General features: G+C 54.8%; 8 protein-coding genes across 8 annotated transcripts; 2 read left to right on the top strand and 6 right to left on the bottom strand.

Moving 5' to 3' along the window:
• Nucleotides 1-1267: 1267 nt before the first annotated feature.
• MAM_04842 (SAM binding domain-containing protein containing protein) lies at nucleotides 1268-3079 on the bottom strand (the record flags this gene model as incomplete). The annotated part of the gene is made up of 2 exons (XM_040823640.1): nucleotides 1268-2524; nucleotides 2615-3079. 2 exons carry the CDS (start codon nucleotides 3077-3079, stop codon nucleotides 1268-1270), a joined length of 1722 nt encoding a protein of 573 aa, XP_040678311.1.
• Nucleotides 3080-6531: 3452 nt separating this feature from the next.
• Nucleotides 6532-8658, top strand: MAM_04841 (Glucose-repressible alcohol dehydrogenase transcriptional effector; the record flags this gene model as incomplete). Its single annotated transcript, XM_040823639.1, has 2 exons — nucleotides 6532-7360; nucleotides 7442-8658. 2 exons carry the CDS (start codon nucleotides 6532-6534, stop codon nucleotides 8656-8658), a joined length of 2046 nt encoding a protein of 681 aa, XP_040678310.1.
• An 846-nt stretch (nucleotides 8659-9504) lies between these two features.
• On the bottom strand, nucleotides 9505-10890 carry MAM_04840 (mitochondrial carrier protein; the record flags this gene model as incomplete). Its single annotated transcript, XM_040823638.1, has 1 exon — nucleotides 9505-10890. The coding sequence occupies one exon, from the start codon at nucleotides 10888-10890 to the stop codon at nucleotides 9505-9507; it is 1386 nt and encodes a 461-aa protein (XP_040678309.1).
• A 455-nt stretch (nucleotides 10891-11345) lies between these two features.
• On the bottom strand, nucleotides 11346-12490 carry MAM_04839 (lipase; the record flags this gene model as incomplete). The annotated part of the gene is made up of 3 exons (XM_040823637.1): nucleotides 11346-12117; nucleotides 12170-12341; nucleotides 12397-12490. 3 exons carry the CDS (start codon nucleotides 12488-12490, stop codon nucleotides 11346-11348), a joined length of 1038 nt encoding a protein of 345 aa, XP_040678308.1.
• A 1015-nt stretch (nucleotides 12491-13505) lies between these two features.
• MAM_04838 (Amidohydrolase 1) lies at nucleotides 13506-14903 on the bottom strand (the record flags this gene model as incomplete). The annotated part of the gene is made up of 1 exon (XM_040823636.1): nucleotides 13506-14903. One exon carries the CDS (start codon nucleotides 14901-14903, stop codon nucleotides 13506-13508), a length of 1398 nt encoding a protein of 465 aa, XP_040678307.1.
• A 434-nt stretch (nucleotides 14904-15337) lies between these two features.
• On the bottom strand, nucleotides 15338-17142 carry MAM_04837 (histone acetyltransferase; the record flags this gene model as incomplete). Its single annotated transcript, XM_040823635.1, has 2 exons — nucleotides 15338-16782; nucleotides 16839-17142. 2 exons carry the CDS (start codon nucleotides 17140-17142, stop codon nucleotides 15338-15340), a joined length of 1749 nt encoding a protein of 582 aa, XP_040678306.1.
• A 528-nt stretch (nucleotides 17143-17670) lies between these two features.
• Nucleotides 17671-18939, top strand: MAM_04836 (succinyl-CoA ligase alpha-chain precursor; the record flags this gene model as incomplete). The annotated part of the gene is made up of 5 exons (XM_040823634.1): nucleotides 17671-17834; nucleotides 17902-17930; nucleotides 17993-18119; nucleotides 18195-18283; nucleotides 18350-18939. The coding sequence occupies 5 exons, from the start codon at nucleotides 17671-17673 to the stop codon at nucleotides 18937-18939; spliced, it is 999 nt and encodes a 332-aa protein (XP_040678305.1).
• Nucleotides 18940-19615: 676 nt separating this feature from the next.
• Nucleotides 19616-20521, bottom strand: MAM_04835 (Ubiquitin-conjugating enzyme/RWD-like protein; the record flags this gene model as incomplete). Its single annotated transcript, XM_040823633.1, has 3 exons — nucleotides 19616-19790; nucleotides 19888-20156; nucleotides 20261-20521. The coding sequence occupies 3 exons, from the start codon at nucleotides 20519-20521 to the stop codon at nucleotides 19616-19618; spliced, it is 705 nt and encodes a 234-aa protein (XP_040678304.1).
• Nucleotides 20522-21576: the final 1055 nt, after the last annotated feature.

The following is a 21576-nucleotide window of genomic DNA, read 5'->3' as shown; positions in this document are numbered from 1 at the left end:
TCGTGTCCGTCTCAACAGGTCAATACCGCCGCCTAACCCGTCCTTGATATGTGATATGATGTGGTCGAGTGGGCCGGCGGATGAGTGCTGTGATGCGCTAGCTGGCACGCTCAATGCGCACCAGCATGCAGCCAGACTGTTGCTGGCATCGACGCAGCCTTGCCGCTCTGCAGCTGCTTCTCACACACCTTCCCTCGTCCCTCGTCCCCCACGCTTCGCTCCACGTAAAGGTCATCATCACCTACCAACTCCCTTGATACGCATCACGACATGGCACAGCCTAATCCTCAGCTGAGGAGGCAAGTAATTGCCATTTACAAAGGTGCTCGCTTGCTCTACCAGCCCGCTCATGGCCGGATCGCGGCGCAATGGACCTGGACCTGACCCGTCCACGGCTACCCGACTACGGCCACAACCTCGCACGTCTACACGCGCCATCATCATGAGCATCGGATATATCAAGTGCGTGGCTGACTGGTCGGTGTCTCTAGAGTTGTTGTATCTAGGCAGGGAATACCCCCTGGGCTACCGGTATTTCAAACCCCGCCTACATAAAGCATTCATGTCTCGCGCCGCCGAGCGCAACGAGGACAAGATTCGCGCCGGGATTGCGCAAGCCGAATACGTGAAAAGAGGTGCGCTCCATCCGGCCGTTTCTCCGCGCCGTAAGTTGCAGCTAACTTCTAGACGCATAGAAATAGAGGCATTGTGAGCTCTGTCCTCCTTTCCGTCCAATGCCCATTCTTCTATTCTTTCCCTGCCGGAGCCTTGATGTCAACAGATAATGTCCACTGCTCCAAAGCTTTCACGGCTCCGTCGAGGGAATCGGTTCCGACACCAATGTATGATTCGGCTAACAAGATGAGCGGGTAGATATTACCTGAAGCGATACCGCACCCTGAGGAAGCGTTACGACGTAGGCGCTTAATTATAATTAATACATGAGATAACATATAACACAAATTAGAAATGAGGTATATATCGCGAGTCCATCCTGGACTCCATATTACCTTGACGCACGAGGAGAGTGGAAACAAGATAGACCACGTCCGTCGTCAGTTGGTTCAAAATAAAGTCCAGACACTTCGCTATTTGAAATGGTTTCACAGTCCAAGATAAAACTTGAGAGGGAAAAAAAAAGGCCCGGGGTTGAGGGTTGGGTCGGGTAGGGTTTTGACCAAGCAAGATAGCATCCCCCATGTACGAGCCGGTGCCGATGGAAAGAAACATGTCACATACTCTTTCTTGCACCCGTGTCCGTGCAATTTCACACATCTGAAGCTCTCTTCCTTGCCCACCAGGCTCCGACCTCGAGACACTCCCCCCAGCTCGTGCCGCTGTCGCTCATTAAATCACTCATCATCTTCCCCAGCCACACATCCCACTCGTCTTGGCTCTTCCCACTCACCTCCCTCAAAATTGGTTCAAGTGCCTGCACTTGTTGGGCAACAGTTAACAGTGCTATTTTTCGTAAAGCAATTTGACTGGCCGTGAGCGTGCGTTCCGGCTTCTGGCCCTTTACTCTCCCCTCTCCTGTTTGCTTGCCATCTCGCGTAACGACGCCACCGACGCCCTCACGTTCCCAGCGCACTTCACTCAAGGGGATTGCCAGTCGCCTGGACTTGACATCTGTTACGGTTTCGGATTCTTGCAGGAGTATCGGTTGTATCAACGTACAAGGTACTGCGCTGAGGTCCCGGTTCTCAAGAGCCCGCGTCAGCCAGGTGTTGTACTCGACAAGGAAATGATTTAGAGGTGCGGATAGCGGTGTGTTGGAGGATATGACGTATGCGCCAAGACTCGAAGCGGCTTCTTGTTCATCCGCATCGTCGGCGGTAGTTGCGGATCCAGGCACGTGCGGTCTGAGCATGCGGATGAGGTGATCAGACTCCCAAATCTCTAGAGTGCCTCCCGGTCGTAGTAATCGCAAATATTCATCGATAAACTGCTGATGTTGTACGTTGGTCGTCGCAAGACTCATATCTTTCACCATGACCAAATCGTACTCTCCTGACGGTACTGGCCAAGGCAACTGGCGAAGATCATGATTGACAAATTTCCACCTCATATCTCGGTCAGGTTGCGTGGCATCCGCGGTTAGGTCGGTGCTTCCTGGCGAAAGGGGGGCAACGTCAATGCCAGTGAAATGGATACTGCCGTAGCCCTCTTCCTTGAAGTATCTGTGGCACATCATACTCCAAAACCCAGAGCCGCACCCGACCTCAAGCACCCGTTGCGGAGGATTTTTGGTTAGCGAAGGTGAGCAAACCGGAGCCCCGAAAAGCTGGATGAGGAGAAGTGTTCGCAGCGACTGGCGGTGCAGCTCGGTCAGGTCTGACGGCAATGGGTACGGCAAAGAAGTGTCGTTCAGATATGTCCGCCCATTCCGCTGGGTAAAAGGCCTCGACAACAACAGATTATCTCCCAGGCCTTGGTTATCCGAAGTCATGGCGGTGCGAGACGAGAGAGACGTCGTGCCGCTGGCGGATGAGACCGACTCGGCACTGTGGGCGAGGAGGTTCATCTGTGGGCAGTTGTTAGCAGAAAGTGCATGAGGAGGAAACTTGAAGTACCAGGGTAAGAAGGCAGGCTGGGACGAAGAAGCATTGCTTACGTCAACTCCAAGCGGCCCATCTGCCGGGGGCCAATGGCGATGTTGGTGCGGGCTGAGAGAAGTTGACTTGCTGGAAGCACCGATTGAAGATGTCGGACAAGGAGTGAGGGTGCGGAGGGTTGGAGAGTTGGCGGCTGAGTAGTTGTGCTGGTGCCCCGCGGCAACAGCGGGGCGGTCCGCTACCAGGGCGGTTTCGTGAGAAGAGCGGCTCGCCTGGCTTCCGGTCGACGTCCGCGAGTGGTCTGGGCGGCGATGGGCATTGGAGTTGTGATCAAACGGCGGCGATGCTGAGCTCGAGCGACGGAGTGTTTGGCCTGACGTTGTGTGTCGCTGTTGTCTTTTGGGCCGTTGGGAAGTCTGATGCTGGCCATGCATGGGCACAGGCATCATGGCAGCCGCGCTGAGAAATGCAACATTGAAACTCACGGCTTCTGCCGAGATTGGCTGCCCCCGTGGAGTCCTCATGGTGAACGTGCGGCAAGTGTCTCGGCACAGGGGTCTTCTTGCCTGCTGAGTCGTGGAATCAAAAATGTCTCTCCAGAGGTCACAGATTCCTCAGTCCAAGCGCAACTGATGGATGTTGGACGTGTCTCGTACCACCTTCCAAGGTGGCGGATCAAAAACGTTGGTAAGCTTGCAAGAAAGCTGCGCTGGCCAACAGAGTGCGATATGTGATTATCTTCCCGCTTCCTTTACTCCCCAACGCCTCTATGTCATGGCCTTCGGGATAGTCTGCGGTGGCGGTGGCGGCTCGTTCTGCCATGCCGATTTGGGGGGAATCTCCGGCCGACCAACAAGCCTGTGCTTGTATTCTAAAGAAGCACTTGAGGACCTATTCAAGCTGCAGAGTCCCTGCAGCTGATGTGGCAGTGTGCCAGTCTGCGTTTCCGGTGCGCATCTAACAGTGCAGTACTAGGATTTCCAGTTCCCGCATCCACGACTATCCATCAACAGCGTTGGAGTCCAACGGCGAAACGACTTACAAAAGCTTGTTTTCCCAAAGAAAAATCTGACTTGGCAATACGCTCCGATGCGTAAAGCTGAGCATGCCTCACTTTGAGACCCAAATTGGTTTTTGTTTTGTTCATTCCTCTGTTTTTCGTTTTGTCAGGGACCTGCTTGACTTCAAGAACATTCGGATGAGTCAACAAGCTAACTGGGGTGTGGTGGCTTCGTGTTTTCGCCTGAAAGCTCAAGTCGCTAAGCTGCGCCGCTCATGCCTTGAAGCACCTGCGAGGCTGTTAGTTGAGGGTACCGGGGAAGGATGCGACAAGATACCTGCAATGATACGTAACATCAGATCTGCCCAACGTAGACCAAGCCAATAGCACGGGGTCCCATAGCATAGGACGTCGTCGACAGCGTCCAATCGGGTCAAGTCCAAAACCGGCGTTGGAAGTAGATACGGAAAACAGGGAAAGAGAAAGAAAAAGGGACATAAATTCAAAAAGATCTGCTGTGCTTGATCCTGGGAAGAGAAGCAGGGCCGCCGGCGTCAGGTGCAACCATGTCCCCTTCCACGGTAAAAGCAGGCCAACCACAGCTCTGCCAGTTATTTGAGGCAAATGGTGATGGTGATAGGTTGTGCATGGACCAGTTGACGTCAAAGAAGGTTGATCATGAAACGTGGAGTTGGACGAGGTACGACGGGAAGAACTCGACATGCATGTCCACTTCCGAGGTATTGACACAAGTGCAACAGGCAATTGAATGGCTTTATGTAGCAGTTGCTCCTTCCTGCTCTATTATTCCGCTTCTGCTGCTTCCGTGGCTCCAGCCTCGAACTGGAGCGACGGCTCTTAAACGTCATTTGCTCATCATCAAACCTGTCTAGTGCTTTTTTTTTTCACCTTGGGTGTGTGCGTTTTCCTCGATAGTCTCACACCCGATTTTGTTGACATAGCTGCCAATTCACAATTAAAAAAAATTACCCACACATATCAAAAGCCAGGTTCAGTGAATGATATATTGGCCTCGATTCGACCTGGTGTTAAGTAAGGTTGTCGTAAAAAAAGAGTGGATTGCCCGCGGCCTGGATCGAACAGACGACCTTGTCATTACGAGTGACACGCTGTGAGGGATTAGATCCTGATACTGATGGATGTCTCGTGATTGGAAACTTACCACTACCACTGTGCTACGAGGGCCAAGCACTAGTACTTATTGAGGGGTTGCGCTATCGGCCAACTATTATAGTTTATATACTTCTTTGCACGCGGTCGCAGTTTCCAAGGAAAGCACAGCCATCACAACAAACGTGTCAAAAATGTCATAAGCTGGTCAAAGGTCTGATAAGCTGTCTCATATTAAGTAGCTGATGAAGCCGAGGACAGTCCTTCGAATACCCTTCAGGGAGCTTTTAGGTACCTAGGTAGGCAGTGGCGTGCATCGGAACGTCTCCCTGCGCACATTGTCCAGGCCCTAGCTAGTTCTCAGAGCCAAGGAGAGACAATTTTAGATTCATAATTGTGATTGCAGTTCGAGTGGCCGCCATCCTAGAATTGTCGTGGGTGATATGAGCCAAGGTCTCATCTCTTCTCCCCGCTCATCTCGAGCGGTTGCCAAGACTTGAAGCTTGACACAATCTGCCGAAGACCAAGCCGGTCTGCTGGCTTTGGACCTGTTTGCCTGTTATTATTAGCCAGGCATATTACTGCCTCGCTATCGCGTCTGACCACCGACCGCTGTCCTTTTGAATGGAGCTTTCGTTCGGCGGGACCCGGAGCACAGGGACGTCATGCCAATTCGTTCATGCTAACTGCTGTGAAATTCTATGCAGCTTATTGGGTGAAGACCTCATGCGGCTGTATCACTCGCAATATTGTTGCGATTTTATCAATCCGGCATCCGCTGCACCCCTTTTTCCTGAAGAAGATTTCTGGCATAGCCGCGCACGCATCATCACGCCTCAAGAACAGACGTCAAACTGGCGTCCCCTTTTACCCTTTTAGGCGTGATCGCTAATTCACACGTGACCTTGGCGAACTCGACGCACGGCCCCTGCGGTTCCTGATGCTGCACGTGACTAACCAACGGCTGCTCCAACACAGATTGTCGCCGATGCCATCTCCAACATCGACGACAACGACGATCTTGGGTTATCGCTTCGATATTGACCACTATTATTCTGCCAAAGTATCTGTTGGTTTATTTAATGATTATAGCACGTCATCCCGTCCAATCTTTATTGTATGTGCCTTCCTACATCATGTTGCAGGGGTTTGTTGAGCTGCCGAATCCCAAACCTGGCTTCGTGTCTTGACCCTCAAGGGCAGATCAAGCTAACTGTTCCTCCCCCCTTGCAACAGCATACACTTCCAAACTGAGCGAACAGCTGAGGCTTAGAGCTTCTCGCCACTCATCGCAACAGCGACTCGACGTTGCCATCTGGAAAACATCTCGACCTCTCTCGACCTAGGCATCCATCCCATTGCGACTCCACCAACCTCCTCCTCCTCCACCTCCGATGTGGCATTGAGCGCCAGCGCGCGACATACACAACAGTTCTGGGCTCTCACAGCGGCATATGCAGAAGTCTTGGATTACCCGAGCCCATGCGCAAACGCGAGCCTCATATTCCACCCTCCCCTCCCATCAACACAAGATCAGCTACCGAACAACCCTCCCGCTCGACAATTCCCCAGTAGCTTCAGAACCGCACGCCAACAGCTCTCCGTCAGAACACCGATGCTGTCACCGCTGAGCTTCGGTGAATCGACAAACATATTCTTTCACTAACAAGGGCTGGCACTGCTAAGCAGACCAGTCAGTTCTCGCTGCCGCGTGGTGTACCGGCAAGCTTTCGTCAATTCGGTTGCACTTGTCTGCTGGGAACCTCCCTCGACGGCATGTACTCCCAAAACCATCAGCAGGGCCACAATACCCGGCTGAATGGGGCGGGTCGAGGATTGCCGAATATGCTTTACAACTTTCAACAGCATACTCAGCATCAACATCAAACTCAGCCCCAGCATCAGCAAGGCCTTCAGCATGATCATGGCATACCCTCGGTGAACGGTCTCGCCCACCACACGTCCTTCGGGTCCAGCGGTCTCTCGACTCCTAACGCGTTCAACTCGAATGTCTTGTCAAACGGCCACGCAGCTAACCCACGAAGTGGCCAAGCACCCCAGAACGAGATGTGGCAGGAGCAGTTGCGTATGCAGAAGGAGGCGGAACGAGCTCATTCAGCCATGACCGACCAACAACAGCCTCATTACTACGCGAGACTCAAGGCATCTGAGAATAGAGGCATCGGGGGCCCACCGCCCACGAGCGGACGGACCCAAGCGGACGGAGAGAACGATCCCGAAGACCGGAGACGACCGTATGCGGTCGATAGAGAATCAAACAGACAAGACTGGCACAACATGGATATGTCCGGTCAAGGCCTTCGCAACCTGGCACCTGAGCTGTTTCAGTACAAGTTCTTGAACGAGCTCTTCATTGCCTCGAACAAGCTTCTCCGGCTCCCCAAGCTCATCGGTGAGCTAAGGCAGTTGCGTCATCTCGACGCTTCGTACAACCAAATATCCGAGCTGCCGGCTGAACTTGGCATGTGTACATACCTGAAGACCCTGCTGCTTTTCAATAATGAGATCCGAGATCTTCCGTTCGAACTCGGCTCGCTGCATCAGTTGGAAATGCTGGGAATCGAAGGAAATCCGCTGGACCCTGGCTGGAAGCAGGAGATTATGGAAAAGGGCACAAAAAGTGTGATCAATACGCTGAAAGAGGGAGCACCAGGTATGATGCTGCCGTCATTTTTGCGGATGAGATGTCAATGACGCCGACCATTTTGCTAACGAGCCTAATCCATCCAACTAGTTCCCAATCCCCCCTCCCCTCGAAAGGAAATCGTTATACAAGAGGATGTCTCTCCAAACTTGGAAAGAATCAAAGTATTCTCCTGGAATGTTCTATGCGATAAATATGCGACGCCGCAAACCTACGGCTACACGCCAACGAATGCGTTGAACTGGGAATATCGCAAGGGCTGTATTTTGGATGAACTGCGATTGCGAGATGCCGATTTCTTGAGCTTGCAGGAGGTGTCAACAGATGCGTTCAAGGAGGATCTGAGCCCTGAGCTGGCGCAGATGGATTACAAGGGCGTGCACTGGCCCAAGTCCCGTGCCAAGACCATGTCGGAGAAAGATGCCCAGACGGTGGACGGATGCGCAGTGTTCTACAAGCAAAGCAAGTTTATCCTGCTGGACAAGCAACTCATCGAGTTTGCCACCATCGCCATCAACCGGCCTGATATGAAGAACCAACACGACGTGTTCAACAGAGTAATGCCGAAAGACAATATTGCCGTTATTTGCTTCTTTGAATCCCGCCTCACTGGGGCTCGTATCATCCTGGTCAATGTACATCTTACATGGGACTCTGCTCTAGCAGATGTCAAGGTTATCCAGACCGGTATCCTTATGGAGCACGTCACGAAGCTGGCCGAGAAGTATGCCCGGTGGCCGGCAGTCAAGGACAAAAAGATGATCACAGTGCCCCTGCCCGACGATGCCGAGGCTCCGGCGCCACAAGCAGAACCCGGCCCAAGCCAGGAGTACCGGACCAACACAGACATACCGCTCCTGGTGTGTGGCGACTTCAACTCGACCGAGGGCTCATCTGTGTACGACCTGATGTCCATGGGGAGAGTGCCTCCGGACCACCTGGAGCTAAACAGCTACCAGTACGGCAGTTTCACTCGAGACGGTATCGAGCATCCCTTCAGCCTGAGGGATGCCTATGCACACACAAAGAAAACAGCAGACGAGATGCCGTTCACAAACTACACGCCCGGGTTTGCCGACGTCATTGACTACATTTGGTATTCGACAAACACGCTGGAGGTTGTGGAATTGCTTGGTCCCCCGGACGCCGAGTATCTGAAAAGAATGCCTGCCTTCCCCAACTGGCACTTCCCGGCCGATCACATCCAGATCATGGCCGACCTTGTCATCAAGGCTCGGAAGGACAGGAAGCAAAACCAAGACCGCGAGCAGCAAGCGGACTCGGGCGGCCCCTCCGGACGAGGCTGATGACTGCGACGGGCTGGGCCAGCTTGACATTGTTTTCATGGTGCTTCGAGTAGTCAGTGCGCGAAGACACCTTAAATCTGGATGTAGTTTTCTTCTTCTTCTTCTTTTTTTTTCGGGTTCTTTTTGCAAATGGAGTTGAAGGATCTTTTGCACGGTTGGGGCGGGATGGGGGGGGAGGGGGACTGGAGAACCTGTGGCATGTATACAGAGGGGCCGAGGGTGCTGAGGGAGGAAGCAGGAAGGTTCGTAGGACTTGATTGACGACATTTTTCTGTTACTACTCGTCTTGTTCGTGTGGCCCTGACGTGACTGTGACGACGGCGTCGATGGACGACCCCGTGGAGTGGTTTACATTCTCCTGACTTGGCTATACTGGGCCTGCACCGGTGCTCCGTCCGGAGGTACCGCTTGGTCGGCGGCACAGGGGCCCAAGAGTGTTTACCCGTGTGATGCACTCCAGTGGCGCGTTCGTCTCTTTGTCTGGGCCTACATGTGCTGGCTGACACAGGAGTTGGAAGCTGTCCCCATACGCGGACTTGATCTTGGTGAGAGGCAAACTGGGGGGGGGCGGGAAGGCTGTGCTTGTGCAGCAGTCTTGTCACAGAGGCTTTACGCCCAGCCGTCCATTCATCTTGGAGCGGCCATGTTCATCATGGGGCCATGCATGGCCTTGGGGACGGGCACGGATAGTGGGAGATGCCAGGTCATATATACATGTACAAATCGGAGCTCGTGGTCGCTCCTCGCCGATATATACTGCATGGACGATGCCGAAGCCTACACGGCACGCTGGCACATACATGCACGGCCGCGTTCCAAGCACCCAGCACCCAGCACCCAGCGCCTCTAGCTGAGCAGGATGTCGTACCCGTCCTTTGTGATGCGGACTTGGTCCGCGCCGTATCCGTACTTGCGCCGTATCAGTTCGAAGATGATCAAGCCCGCGCTGGTGCTGGGGACCTGCCTGACGGTGTTCCACCAGAAGCCGCGGTACAACCAGCTCGCCAGGCGCTGCCCCTCGGCGGCCGCTTCGGCCGTGCACCCAGCCCACGTCTCCCGGTAGGCGTGATAGTAGGCCCGGAGCATCCTCCACCGCCGCGGGGGCCTGTCTCGGTCTCGGTCTCGGTCTCGGCTCGCGGCCCTCGACGCCCTGTACCTGGCCGCCTTGTCGTCCAGGTCCTCCAGGTGGTCCCAGTGCTTGACCTGGAGGTGCGTCAGGGGGTGCAGGAGGAGCTGCTGGGAAAAGGAGGCGCCGGAGCCGGCGACGAGCAGGAACATGGGCTCGAGTGCGTAGTGTGGCCGGATGACGGCGACTTGGCCGTCCTCGTCCTGCTGGGTCGGTCGCTTCACGGCCATCAGGTCGACGGTGTCTTGGCCCAGGCCGCCGTAGTACCACGTCACGAAGCGGTAGTAGCCCTGGGCCTTGACGTACTCGAAGGTGCTGAAGAAGACGGCGCTGCCCAGGCTGTCCTTTGCAAACGACAGCCCCCAGCCGGCAAAGATGCCCCGGAGCCCAATCTCTCGCAGCTTCTCCGCGCCGAAGCTCCACATACTCCGGGGCCGGTTGCCGCCGTCGCTGGGCATCATGTCGTGGTGGTCGTAGCGCGCCTGGAGCGCGTCCAGGGGCGCCGCGAGGACGCTCTGGAGGCCGCCGGCGAGGAGGCCCGCCGCGAACGTGTGCGCCGGCGACGGCGGGGGGTAGACGCGCGCGGTGGCCTTGGCGCTCTCCTCGTGCAGGCGGCCGAGGATGTGTAAATAGCTGGTGTACAGGACGGCGCCGACGCCGACGTTGGCGACGAGAGGCGGCAGGATCTGGTGCGGGATGACGCCCCATCCCTGCTGCTTGACGGCCGACGTCAGGACCCCCGGGGTGGTGCTTCTCATCCAGATCCAGGCGTGGCGCAGCAACAGCGTCGTCTTGGAGGCCGGCTGGTCTCTGGCGACGGCGTCCAACATGCTCCTGAGCTGCTCGTGGTGGACGGTCCGCGCGTACGCCAGGTAGTCGACGCGGGTCCGGAAGAAGGCCTTTGCCGGGGCACGGAAGTAGAAGGCAACGACCTGGGCGCTCAGCGCGCGGACGCCGGCTGCCGAGGCCGCCGTCGCAGCGTTGCTCCTGGGCGCGCGGTCGGGATAGTCTTCTGGGTTGGTGATGACCGGCAACACGCCCATGGACGGCTCGGGGGACCAGGTCGGCGGCGCCCACGGGGGAGCTGCATCATTGCGGCCTGGCATGGCGTTGGCAGCTCATGCTGATGGTGTGAGAGGCGCTTTTCGACCTTTCCCCGGCCGGCGGCTGGGCTTGTCGCGGTTGATGTGGTGTTGACGTGAGTTTGCGCCAAGCTGAGGTGAAGTTGACGAGATGGGCGGTGGGAGATTGATGACTAAGAACTCGGGGTTTGGGGCTTTTTCTGCCATGGGCCGCACGGGGAAGCTTGGGGCAAGGACAAGGACCGAATAGGGGACGAAACAGTCTCTCTGCACATGACGAGAGCAAGTCACGCCGACGCAAGCGATATTATTATATAATATGTACGGAGTAGCAGAATAAAAAAATAACATGCGTCTCGCTTCCCGCTTGATTGTGGCCGTCCCCGTTGTCCACGGCACGTGCTTGTGCAACCTCCCCCTGATCCATCAATCTGGAGCCCTGTCGACAAATCACACCTGCATGAGCAACTAGATGCCCCCTAGATACCCTCATTCTTCACACTCTCCTGGTCCCTACGACTCCAAGCAGCAAGTCGACGGCTAATGTCCTCGGGCAGGGGACCGTCTTGTCCGTCCACATCCCTTAGCTGCAACGGTAAACTGCCGCACGAAGCCGTGCTGCCAAAGTAGTACAGATGCGCGTACATGTCGGTGACATCGCGGCCCGCGTTACACCCAATGCTGGCAGCGCCCTCGCAGACCCTGACGTCGGAGACGGTATAGTCCGTCTTGTACGTGTTTCCGCCATTTCCTCCAGTAAGCCAGTACTCCGGGCTAATGTGGCGGTAGCCGGCAAGGATGGGGGGAAGACGGGGGACAGGATCATCTTCGTGCGTGACGCGCCACTGGCGGCCCTGTATACCGTTGGAGAACCAGCTTGCGAACCGCTCGTTGCCGACACGGGGCGCTCCGTATGTATACAGGTTCACCGGCAGACCACCGCTGCGGAGGTAGGCTGCGCCAATGGTCGCCACGGCTCCTCCAAGGGAGTGCCCGGTAAACACAACGGTGAACCTCGGGTTCCCTCTCCGGGAGACGGCTATAGCCCTGCCGACGGACGCCTTGATCTCGTTCCAGCCCTGTGCGAAGCCGATGTGAAGCTTGCATTGCGACGTAAAGGGGCAATCGCTCCAGGGGAAGACCAGGTCGGTGATGTAGTTGCGGATGTTATTGCTGCCGCGGATGGACACGACGATTTCCATACGGACATAGTCAATGGCTACATAGGCACCGACTCCAGTAAGAGCGCCACTGGCGGTGCGTCAGAGGCCGAGTTGTATGTCGGGACTGAAAATGGACTCACACCACAGTTGCTACTACTGTAGGCCTGTTACGCGCAACAAGGGGACAGGCCATGTTTCCGCATGTGATTACATGGCCGTTGGGGACACGAATGTTGCAGTATGCGGCAGCTGAGTGCTGCGAGTAAAACTTGAGGTTGTCAAAGTCCGTGTCAGATATGGGAGCGCCGCCCCCTGACGGCAGTTAGTTGAGACCGAGCATTATGAAGTGCCAGCGGCGTTGACGAACATCTGATCTCAAGGGCCTTGGCATAACCGTCTGCAGCAATGGAAGCACTGGCTGCAGCGAGGGCCGCAAAACCAAAAGCAGTCCTGCAAAACATCCTGCAAGGCGGGCTTAAGAGACAACGAACGGTACGCCGATATTTCGCTACCCAAGGAGGGTGCTGCGATGGAGTAAGCACTGGAAAAAGCGGCGGTCTGGTCTGTTGCTGTGGCGCCCAGGTTTCTCGTGGGAAATATGCTGATTTTATAGTCTTCATTGTCCGCTGGTTGTTTGTCAGTCATGTATACCGCTTACGATCCAGCATGATGTATCCCTACATTACTTGCGCCAAAAAACATGGCCGAGACAGTAATCCATGCGCAAACTGCATCAGACTTTCCACGGGGCGCTTGGCGTTCAGGGATCAGGAGCGCTGCACGGCAACGGCAAATCCAAGCGTCGTATTCCTTGATCGAGCCGCATGCGTCCTATGTCCAGAGGCAGCCTTTGCCTTGAACATACAACTCGAGCGAGCGGTTGACATGGCCAATGTCGGCTAATCTACTCACAATTGTTGTACGAATTCCCAACCTGCAATGTACGACGTCGAATTAGGTAGCATTGAATGCACGCCACTACTTGTGGTGTCAGTGATGGACCTAGGATGAATATAACCTTGAATCCTTCCCATCTTGTGAATCCCCGCAGCCTGCCAAGCCACGTATGCTCCTATGGCTCTCATCCAAGGCTAAAGGCGGTCGAATTACGCGAGGAAGCAAAAGTGCCCATAGGCAAGAGATGGCGTAACAAAAATACTGCGCCAAAGCATGGCAGGGAAGATGGTAGTCGACGGGGGTGAGAGAGCAACGTAGCCCAGCATTGCTCCGACCCCATGCGGCATCTGCTCGGCTTTCAATAAGCCCCCGCCGGGTGCGTCATTTAATATGCGATACTCTCCATCAGGATCATGCAATCATGACTTGTCAATTCCCTGGGGTCCTACCGACCGAAAAGACGTCTTGTGGGACTGCTGGACGTATGCATAGTATATGCCGCAGAGTTGGCTGGATAATAACAACACATATACTATTATAAAGACGTCCGAATTACAGCCCATTGAGCGGTGAACGGCGCTACTCGATCAAACTCTGGGTCGACGCAATGACATCCTTGGGCAACCTCCCCCATCGGCTGGCATACACGCGCCCATTCTTCATGACGGCCAAAATCGTCTTCTCGGGCTCGTCCAGTATTGACACATCCTGGAGTGGATTGCCGTTTAAAATGAGCAAGTCAGCCGCAAACCCCTTCTTAATCTGACCCAGAAACTTGTCCTGTCGCAAAAGCTTGGCTGCGTCGACGGTGGCACCCTGCAAGACTGTCTTGCTGCTCAACGCCTGGGCTCGGATGCCAAACTCCCTGCTCTGCTCCTCGTGAAGCGGACCCAGGAGGTCGGAGCCGTGACAGATGGTGACGCCCGCCTGTTCAGCGATGCGCAGGGACTCGAGACCCTTGCCGAGGACAGCCTTGTTTTTGGCGCGGTTCGCGGGGGGCAGGAAGCCGGCGTACTTGTCCGATCCCATGGCGTCGTAGGTGACGAGCGTAGGTGTGAGCCAGATGCCCCTCTGGGCCATGTACCGCGCCGTGTCTGCATCAAGCAAGTTGCCATGCTCGATTCCTTTGACGCCATTGTCCACGGCGTGGCGGATGGCTCTAGGCGTGTATGCGTGAGCAGTGACATATGTGCCGTACGTGTCGGCGACTTCGGCAATGGCCCTGATTTCGGCCGCTGTGAATTGGATGTTCTCCAACTTGTCTGTTGGCGATGCAACGCCGCCTCCCGTCATGATCTTAATAAAGTCGGCGCCGGTGCGAAGCTGTTCTCTGGCGGACCGGATACAGCCAGGCACACCGTCGACGACGTCGGTCAGCGCGCCATGACCATCGCAGCATTTCTGCTTGTCGTGAACACCTCGCATGTCGCCGTGGCCTCCGGTCTGGGACAGGGCCTTGTTGGCAATGAAGAGTCTGGGGCCGGGAAATACATCGTCCTCGATGGCTTCCTTGAGCGCCAGAGTCGCGCCGCCCGTGTCTCGGACTGAAGTAAACCCCCGGCTGAGCATTTGGTTGCAAAGAAACGGCTGGCGAAAATACGAAACGGCCGGTTCTGAGGCCGAAATGCCTGCGCTTAGGCTGCCATCGCCGGCGACTGACGTGAGGTGAACGTGGCAGTCGATGAGTCCTGGGCAGATGAACTTGCCCGAGACGTCGACAAGCACGTCCCCGGAACTTGGCGGGACATCTTGACCAACTGCTGTAATCACTCCCTGATCAAGTTTGATTGTCTGGCCTTTGTGTATAGAGCCGCTGGCTGAGTCAACAATGTTGGCGTTCTGGAGAATATACGTTTTCTGGGGAGGCAGTTTCCAAGGCTTGATCAAGATATCGGGGATGCTGTTGTTGTTGGCTGAGGGATCAGTTTCTGCTGCAGCGGAAGTCATGATCGTGACGTGTGCTTTTCGAAGAGTCATGGTGAACGGTGAACCGGTAAGCCATGATGTAAGTCCGGTCTTTGGAAGCGGGGAAGCTTTGATGCCGCGTTGGTCAATCAATCGCTTGCTGTAGTTAATTGGCAACCCCAGAGCCAATAGCTCATCATTGATGACTCAGAATGTCACCACGGGATTGGCACCTCCCTGCAGCCGTCCCAACACTCGGTGAGGACTCGTTTCAGATCAAGTACGTGGTTACGTATATTGATTGAGCCCGAGTGCTTCTAATGCCTTTGATTGAGCTTGATGCCGGCTTGCGGAGACATGGCATGTCCCCGGGACGTGTCTGCCACCAGAACAGACCCAGTTCTTGACGGTTTCCAACTCCTATGCGCCATCGCGTTCCATGCTGGAAGCCCACACAGCGTACGCCAGTCATGTACGAAATCAGCCATTGCAACCAGGTCCATGCATCAGTCAGCCTGCAATTGTTGATTGCCGTCCTCATCCCGGCCATCCAGCCATTTGCTCATATAGGGACCGTCCAGCCAGTAGCCTAGTTTCTTGTAGTAGCTTCGGACACCAACACCAGAGATGATGCTGATCTTCTCGCTGCCATGCTCCTCGCGAGCAATTCTCTCGGCTTCCTCCATGAGCAAGGTACCGAAACCCTGGTGCTGGAACTTTCTGGGATCACGGGCGTGGACTGGCACCGCAGTTCCGTAGACGTGGAGTTCCCGTACCATGCTGGTGGGCTGACTTGTCAACTCTTCGCGGTACGTGTACCTCTCCGTGCACTTTCTCAGGCGCAGCAAAGCCACCAAAATGTCCTGCTTGGGGTCTTCGTAGGCAAGGAATGTTTCCCAGCCACCATTGGCTGTATAATCTCTGCGAACCAACTCAATCTGGTTTGGTCGAATCTTGTTCTTCACCTCATTAATGCCCACTTCTCGGGTCCGCACGTCTCGGCAGGTGGTTCCAAAGTCCTTCATTCTGGCAAGCGCCAGCTCCCGCAAGTTGCCGTTCTCCACACCAGAAGTGACAAGAGGCATGGGAATATCTCTCTGGACGCGGTAGATTCTGGTCCACGGGGGGATGAGGGCAAGTATTCTAGCAACAAGGTCGATCAGGCCGTTTGGTGTGTAGTTTTGGTACCTGCCGGTACGCCACAGCTCGTACAAGCCAGTTCCTCGAATGACCAGGGTAGGGTAGATTTTCAGGCCGTCAGTTCTAAAGGCAGGGTTTTCAAAATATTCACGGAATTGATCAATATCCCGCTCCATGCCCACATTGGGCAAGTCCGGCATCATGTGGCTGACGACTTTGAATCCAGCATCCTTGGCGAGGCAGAAAGTCTCTGCCACGGCCGCGACAGTGTGCCCCCGGTTTGTGTCTCGTGCAACGTCCTCATAAAGAGACTGGACGCCGACCTCCAATCTGGTACAACCATACCGCAACATGTCCGAAAGGTGCGGCTGAAGGCAGTAGTCTGGTCGTGTTTCAATGGTAATTCCAACGCACTTCACGTTGCTCATCTCGCCAGCCTCAACGGCTTCATCCACTTTCGACGTCTGGTATCCGCTCAGGGCATTGTGAAGTTGCGAAATAAAGTCCTCTCGGTATGACTCGGGCAGCGACATAAACGTTCCTCCCATGATGATGTATTCGACCTTGTCAACCGAGTGACCTAGCGACTTGAGTTGATCCACACGTCCTCTAGCTTGCTCAAAGGGATCGTATCGGGCGCGAATGGCTCGCATCGAGGTAGGTTCGTATCCGGTATAAGACTGGGTGCTGTATTCAAAGTCGGAGTCGGGCCCACCAGGGCAGTAGACGCAAATGTTACCTGTGTACGCGATATGGGGACATCTGTGAGGCTTGCACATGACAGCAACGACGGCGATACCAGAAGAGGTTCCTGTGGCGCGTGTCAGCACAGCGTGTCATATTGTTGAAGGAACGGACCAGTCGTACGGATGGGCTTCGCGATCAACTTGGGTAAAATGTATTTCTTATAATGTTCCGGGATGGCGGCAATGATAGCAGTCAAAGGAGGGATGTTGGCAAGCTTGTGCTTCTTGGCCAGCTTGGATCGCAGCGAGTTGAGGTTGATATCCCGGCCGGCCTTGCCATCCTTGGTTGACTCGTGGTCTTCGATCAAGGCATTGGCAACATCAGCACAGCAGCGCAGGAAGCGCTCGCTCTCTGGCGCGAGGTCAGCACCCTTCTTCTTTGGCATGGGGACCGCCGTGGCGATCACGGTAGTAGCTGTAGCCATGGTTGTACTGCACTCGATGGTGTCCGTGAATACAAAGTTGACGACAGAAGTTCGTGTTCCCGCGCCTGGTTCGACAACGGCCGTAAAGCTGGCGGAGAGTGAGAGTAAGCGATCGGTTGAACTACTCTGTACGTAGCTTTTTATTTTTCATGTCGATGGTGGGGCGAAGTCGTACAAACGTTTAGTTATTAGTCCAGCAAAAATAGGAAGGCATGTGCGATGTGCGGGATGCTACTACCCTAGGCAGTCTAACCAGGGACCGGGGTACTCCTCCGGTAATTGAGCATTGATGGCCAACATCGAAGGGGTCACTAAGAAAATCCACCCTCAAGGCTTTTCCCGGAAAAAGACACCTGCCGGAATCCGGGAGCACCCGGAAGGGTTCCAAGCTCTGCTTCTTGTTCAGGCATCTTTTCGTCTTGCAAGCTGCGGCTCAACCAAACTCGAGCTCCTCAATCCATTGTCCCCGGCCAAGCGTTGCAGGTGCAGTGTGTCCGACCTGTTCGTTCTCTCCCCTCCAGTCTCATCATGCAGGCCATTCCCCGGGCTGCGCTGCGCTCTGCTGCGCTCCGCCACGTCGCCAACCGCACCTACAGCAGCTCGTCGTCTCCATACTCCAAGACCATCGAGAACCTGCGCATCAATAGCGACACCAAGGTCATCTTCCAGGGCTTCACCGGGAAGCAGGGAACGTACGTCCTAGCCGGGCCAATTTTTCCCCTGCCATGTAAAATTGCAAGCTGACAAGCCATGGCACAGCTTCCACGCCCGGCAGGCCATCGAATACGGTGCGAAACGAAACCTCGATATATGCCTTCAAGAGCCACCCGCTGACTTTGATATCGCCTAGGCACCAAGGTCGTTGGCGGCACCAACCCCAAGAAAGCCGGCAGCACTCACCTTGACCTCCCCGTCTTCAAGAATGTCGGCGAGGCCGTCAAGGAGACGGGCGCTACTGCCACTGCTCTATTCGTTCCGTACGTACACGTTCTGACTGGACAAGCTCATGTCCTCATGCCAAATTCCACCTCTTACTAATACTCAGCACTTAGCCCCCCCCTTGCTGCTGCTGGTATAGAGGAGGCTCTGCAGGCTGAGATTCCCCTCGTCGTCTGCATTACTGAGGGTATTCCTCAACACGGTGTGTTGGCCCTTTGTCGAGGACCCACAATGCCCTGACACCTGTACTGACTGTGACTCGTGACAGACATGGTTCGCATCACCTCCATGCTCAAATCTCAGTCCAAGACCCGCCTCGTCGGCCCCAATTGCCCCGGTATCATCGCACCTGGCCAGTGCAAGATCGGTATCATGCCAGGCTTCATCCACAAGCGCGGCCGCATCGGCATTGTCTCTCGATCCGGGACCTTGACCTACGAGGCCGTCAACCAGACTACTCAGGCCGGTCTTGGCCAGTCTCTCGTGGTTGGTATCGGCGGTGATCCTTTCAGTGGGACCAGCTTCGTCGACTGCCTCAAGGTCTTCACCGAGGACGAGGACACCGACGGTATCATCATGATCGGTGAGATTGGTGGGTCTGCCGAAGAGGAAGCCGCCGAATTCCTGAAGCAGGCAAACACCGTCGGTGGCGGCAAGCCTGTCGTCAGTTTCATCGCCGGCATCTCTGCTCCTCCTGGCCGTCGCATGGGACACGCTGGCGCCATTGTCGCTGGTGGTAAGGGTGGTGCTGACTCGAAAATCAAAGCCCTCGAGGCCGCCGGCGTGATTGTCGAGCGTTCACCTGCTGGTCTTGGTAAGGCGCTGTATGACGAGTTTGTCCGACGAGACCTGTTGTAAGGCTGTAATATTTTGTATACAATGACTTTGCTGGGCGGGAATTGGGTGTGGCTGTCCAAGACCGAATCTATGAGGCGCGGACGCCAGCCAGCAGTTTTCAAGGAGGTCTACTTGCAATTTTCTCTATTATCGTAGCTATCAAATAGAATATGGCGGGTTGGCGATTCATAGCGAAAAAAAGAAAGACGAAAAAGAACTCGCCAGTCCCCAACTGCAAAAGCTAAAATTTGCTCTTGCGGATGCGTAAAGACTATCCAATACACACTTCTCTGATTTGCTAGCAGCACACGGACGACGATATTACCCCATGTGTTAATGCAACATCTGGATCTGGTGTCCTGGATCCGGTGTCAGTGTTCTGACTACAGATCTACCGTCGGAGCGTTCCGCGAGCGGACGCAAGACTCCAAGTCTCCTTCTCGCATGCTCGACAACCGCTTCGCTCTGTTGCAGAAAGAAGCTCACTCACCCCAAAGTACACGCTCCCCCCCAAAAGGCAGGCGAAACAAAAAAGAGTTCCCGTTCAATAGTGAAAAAGACAAACCGAGAAACAAAACTCCCCTTCCCATGCAGCAGTTCGCTTCCAGAGTTGCTTAATGCTATAAATTTGTGATTTCGTCCTCAGGGTGGATTCATGTCCACCACCGTCTTCCGGTCTTGATGCACGCTCCAGTGATCACTGCTCGCCGAGGAGCCGCGCAGTGATGTCGCCCATGTACGCCTCCTCCAGTTCATAGTCTTGTCCACTGTTACGATCGATGCCGACAAAAATGAAGGCGTCGACAACAGCATCAACATCGAAGCCCATGCTCACGAAGCGATCAACAAGATCCTTGCTAAATCCTTTGTATCTGTGGTTTGCAAAATTACCGAATTAGTTCCTTGCCATTTCATGGGTGGTTTCGAGACTATTGAGCAAGGGGAAAACAGCCAATGACATTTCCTCACCTGCTTGCGTCGTCACCTTTTGGCGCGTCGTTGCTCTTATACTGGCTCAGATTGAGCTCTTGTTTCGGTGCGCCGGCATGCTTGATGGCCCATTCTTGGGCGACGCGGGCAAACTGCTCGGGCTGCTGCATGAGCATGCACGCGACTTCGGCATCTTGCGGATCTTTTGGGTTGGGAACTTCGAGGAGCATGCGGATCGATAGCAGGGCGGTCTTGATGGTCTGGACGGGTGACCAGCCTGAACCAAGAGTGTCTAGGCAGATGGCTCCCTGGTGTCGCATTAGTTCGACCCCTCGAACGAGCACGCATCAAGAGTACCAAGTCAACATGACGACGATGCTTGGGCGTAATGGTAGCTGGGGTGGTGACGTACAGTCTGACTGCTGACGTTGGGGTGCCAAATCTTGGTGTTGAAGCTCATGGAGGGCGACTTGAACGGGTAGTTGTCTGGTATTCGAATATCGATCATGAAAGTGCCTCCATAGTACGGCGTATCGGGAGGCCCAGAGATGGTGCCTTTCAGGTGCTTCAGGTTGACGCCGTCGATGGGCGCAGCGTAGACTCCAGAAGTATCCCTGTCTGCCTGAATGTCTTGAAGCTCTTTGGCCACGCGACGATCTCTGCTGCTCGTCATTGCGGCGATGACTATTTGACTGTCTGGTCGATGAGGCAGGCCGCAAAATTTGGTAGCGGGTTGGTCACGAGGCACGTCGATATTATATACTCGAAATGTATGAAGAGAATAGGGCACGGCATGCGAAGCCAAGGAAAGGGAAAAAAGTAGAGAGGGGAGGAGGAGTGTCGCCGTTTGGAAAGTGGGATTAGTAGGACATTGATCAAAGATACTGTACGAGTACGGTACGGTCAGGTCTGTTGAATGGACCTCGGTGCTTAGTACTGGTACTTGGCTGCTGGTGGGTTCGTATCATTACTTAAGTACCTACCTTAAGTAGGTAAGTACTGAAGTCGAGTCGTCCGTGGCTAAAAGGAGGGGACCCCGAAGCTATTACTATTACCTGCAGGCTGCAGCGACATGAGGTCAGTACTTACTTGGAGTCCCGAGGTACTCAGCACCTCGGTGCCCAAGTACCTACAGTACCTACTTGAGTGCCCAGGCACTTGTGAGTAACGACTCCATGTTTGCCCTGCCTGAGGGTACTTTCACAGGCAAATATAATTGCAAAAACAGGCTACGGCTTCTTGTATTTGAGCGACGACACGCTATTCGGAGTGAATCCCCAGCGCCGCACGCCACGACATCTGAAATGTCATGGCTTACTCGAACGTGGAAACACGTGCATTGGCGTAGATACATCAGGCTCTGATGCTGGCTTTTTTCAACAAACATTTCGCCTTGACGCTTGACATTGTAATCCTGTTCCACGACTGGCTGATTCTCCGTTCCAAATCAACATTTTGCTCCGATCTCAATTTTCTGGCAAATGTAGCACGAAACGAATTGCGAAACGGATGCGGTGTGCCGAGGCCAGGAACGCGAGAAAACTACAAGCTGATGGGCGCACGTGACATCTCCTAGCGACGGCACGTGACTAGCTCGGAGCTGTCGTGTTTCTCTGGCGCCTGATCGCGGCAACCTACCCTCAAGCTCGTCATCACCCGCCTCGACCAGCCCGTACTCATTGTCAGTTGTACCACATATTTCACAACCAGAAAGAGTTGTTGAACCTG

The sequence above is a fragment of the Metarhizium album genome (assembly GCF_000804445.1).
Source record: "Metarhizium album ARSEF 1941 chromosome Unknown scaffold_11, whole genome shotgun sequence".
Classification (NCBI taxonomy): Eukaryota; Fungi; Ascomycota; class Sordariomycetes; order Hypocreales; family Clavicipitaceae; genus Metarhizium; species Metarhizium album.
The sequence above is the reverse complement of the archived record's forward strand: the minus strand, read 5'-3'. Positions and strand labels throughout refer to the sequence as shown.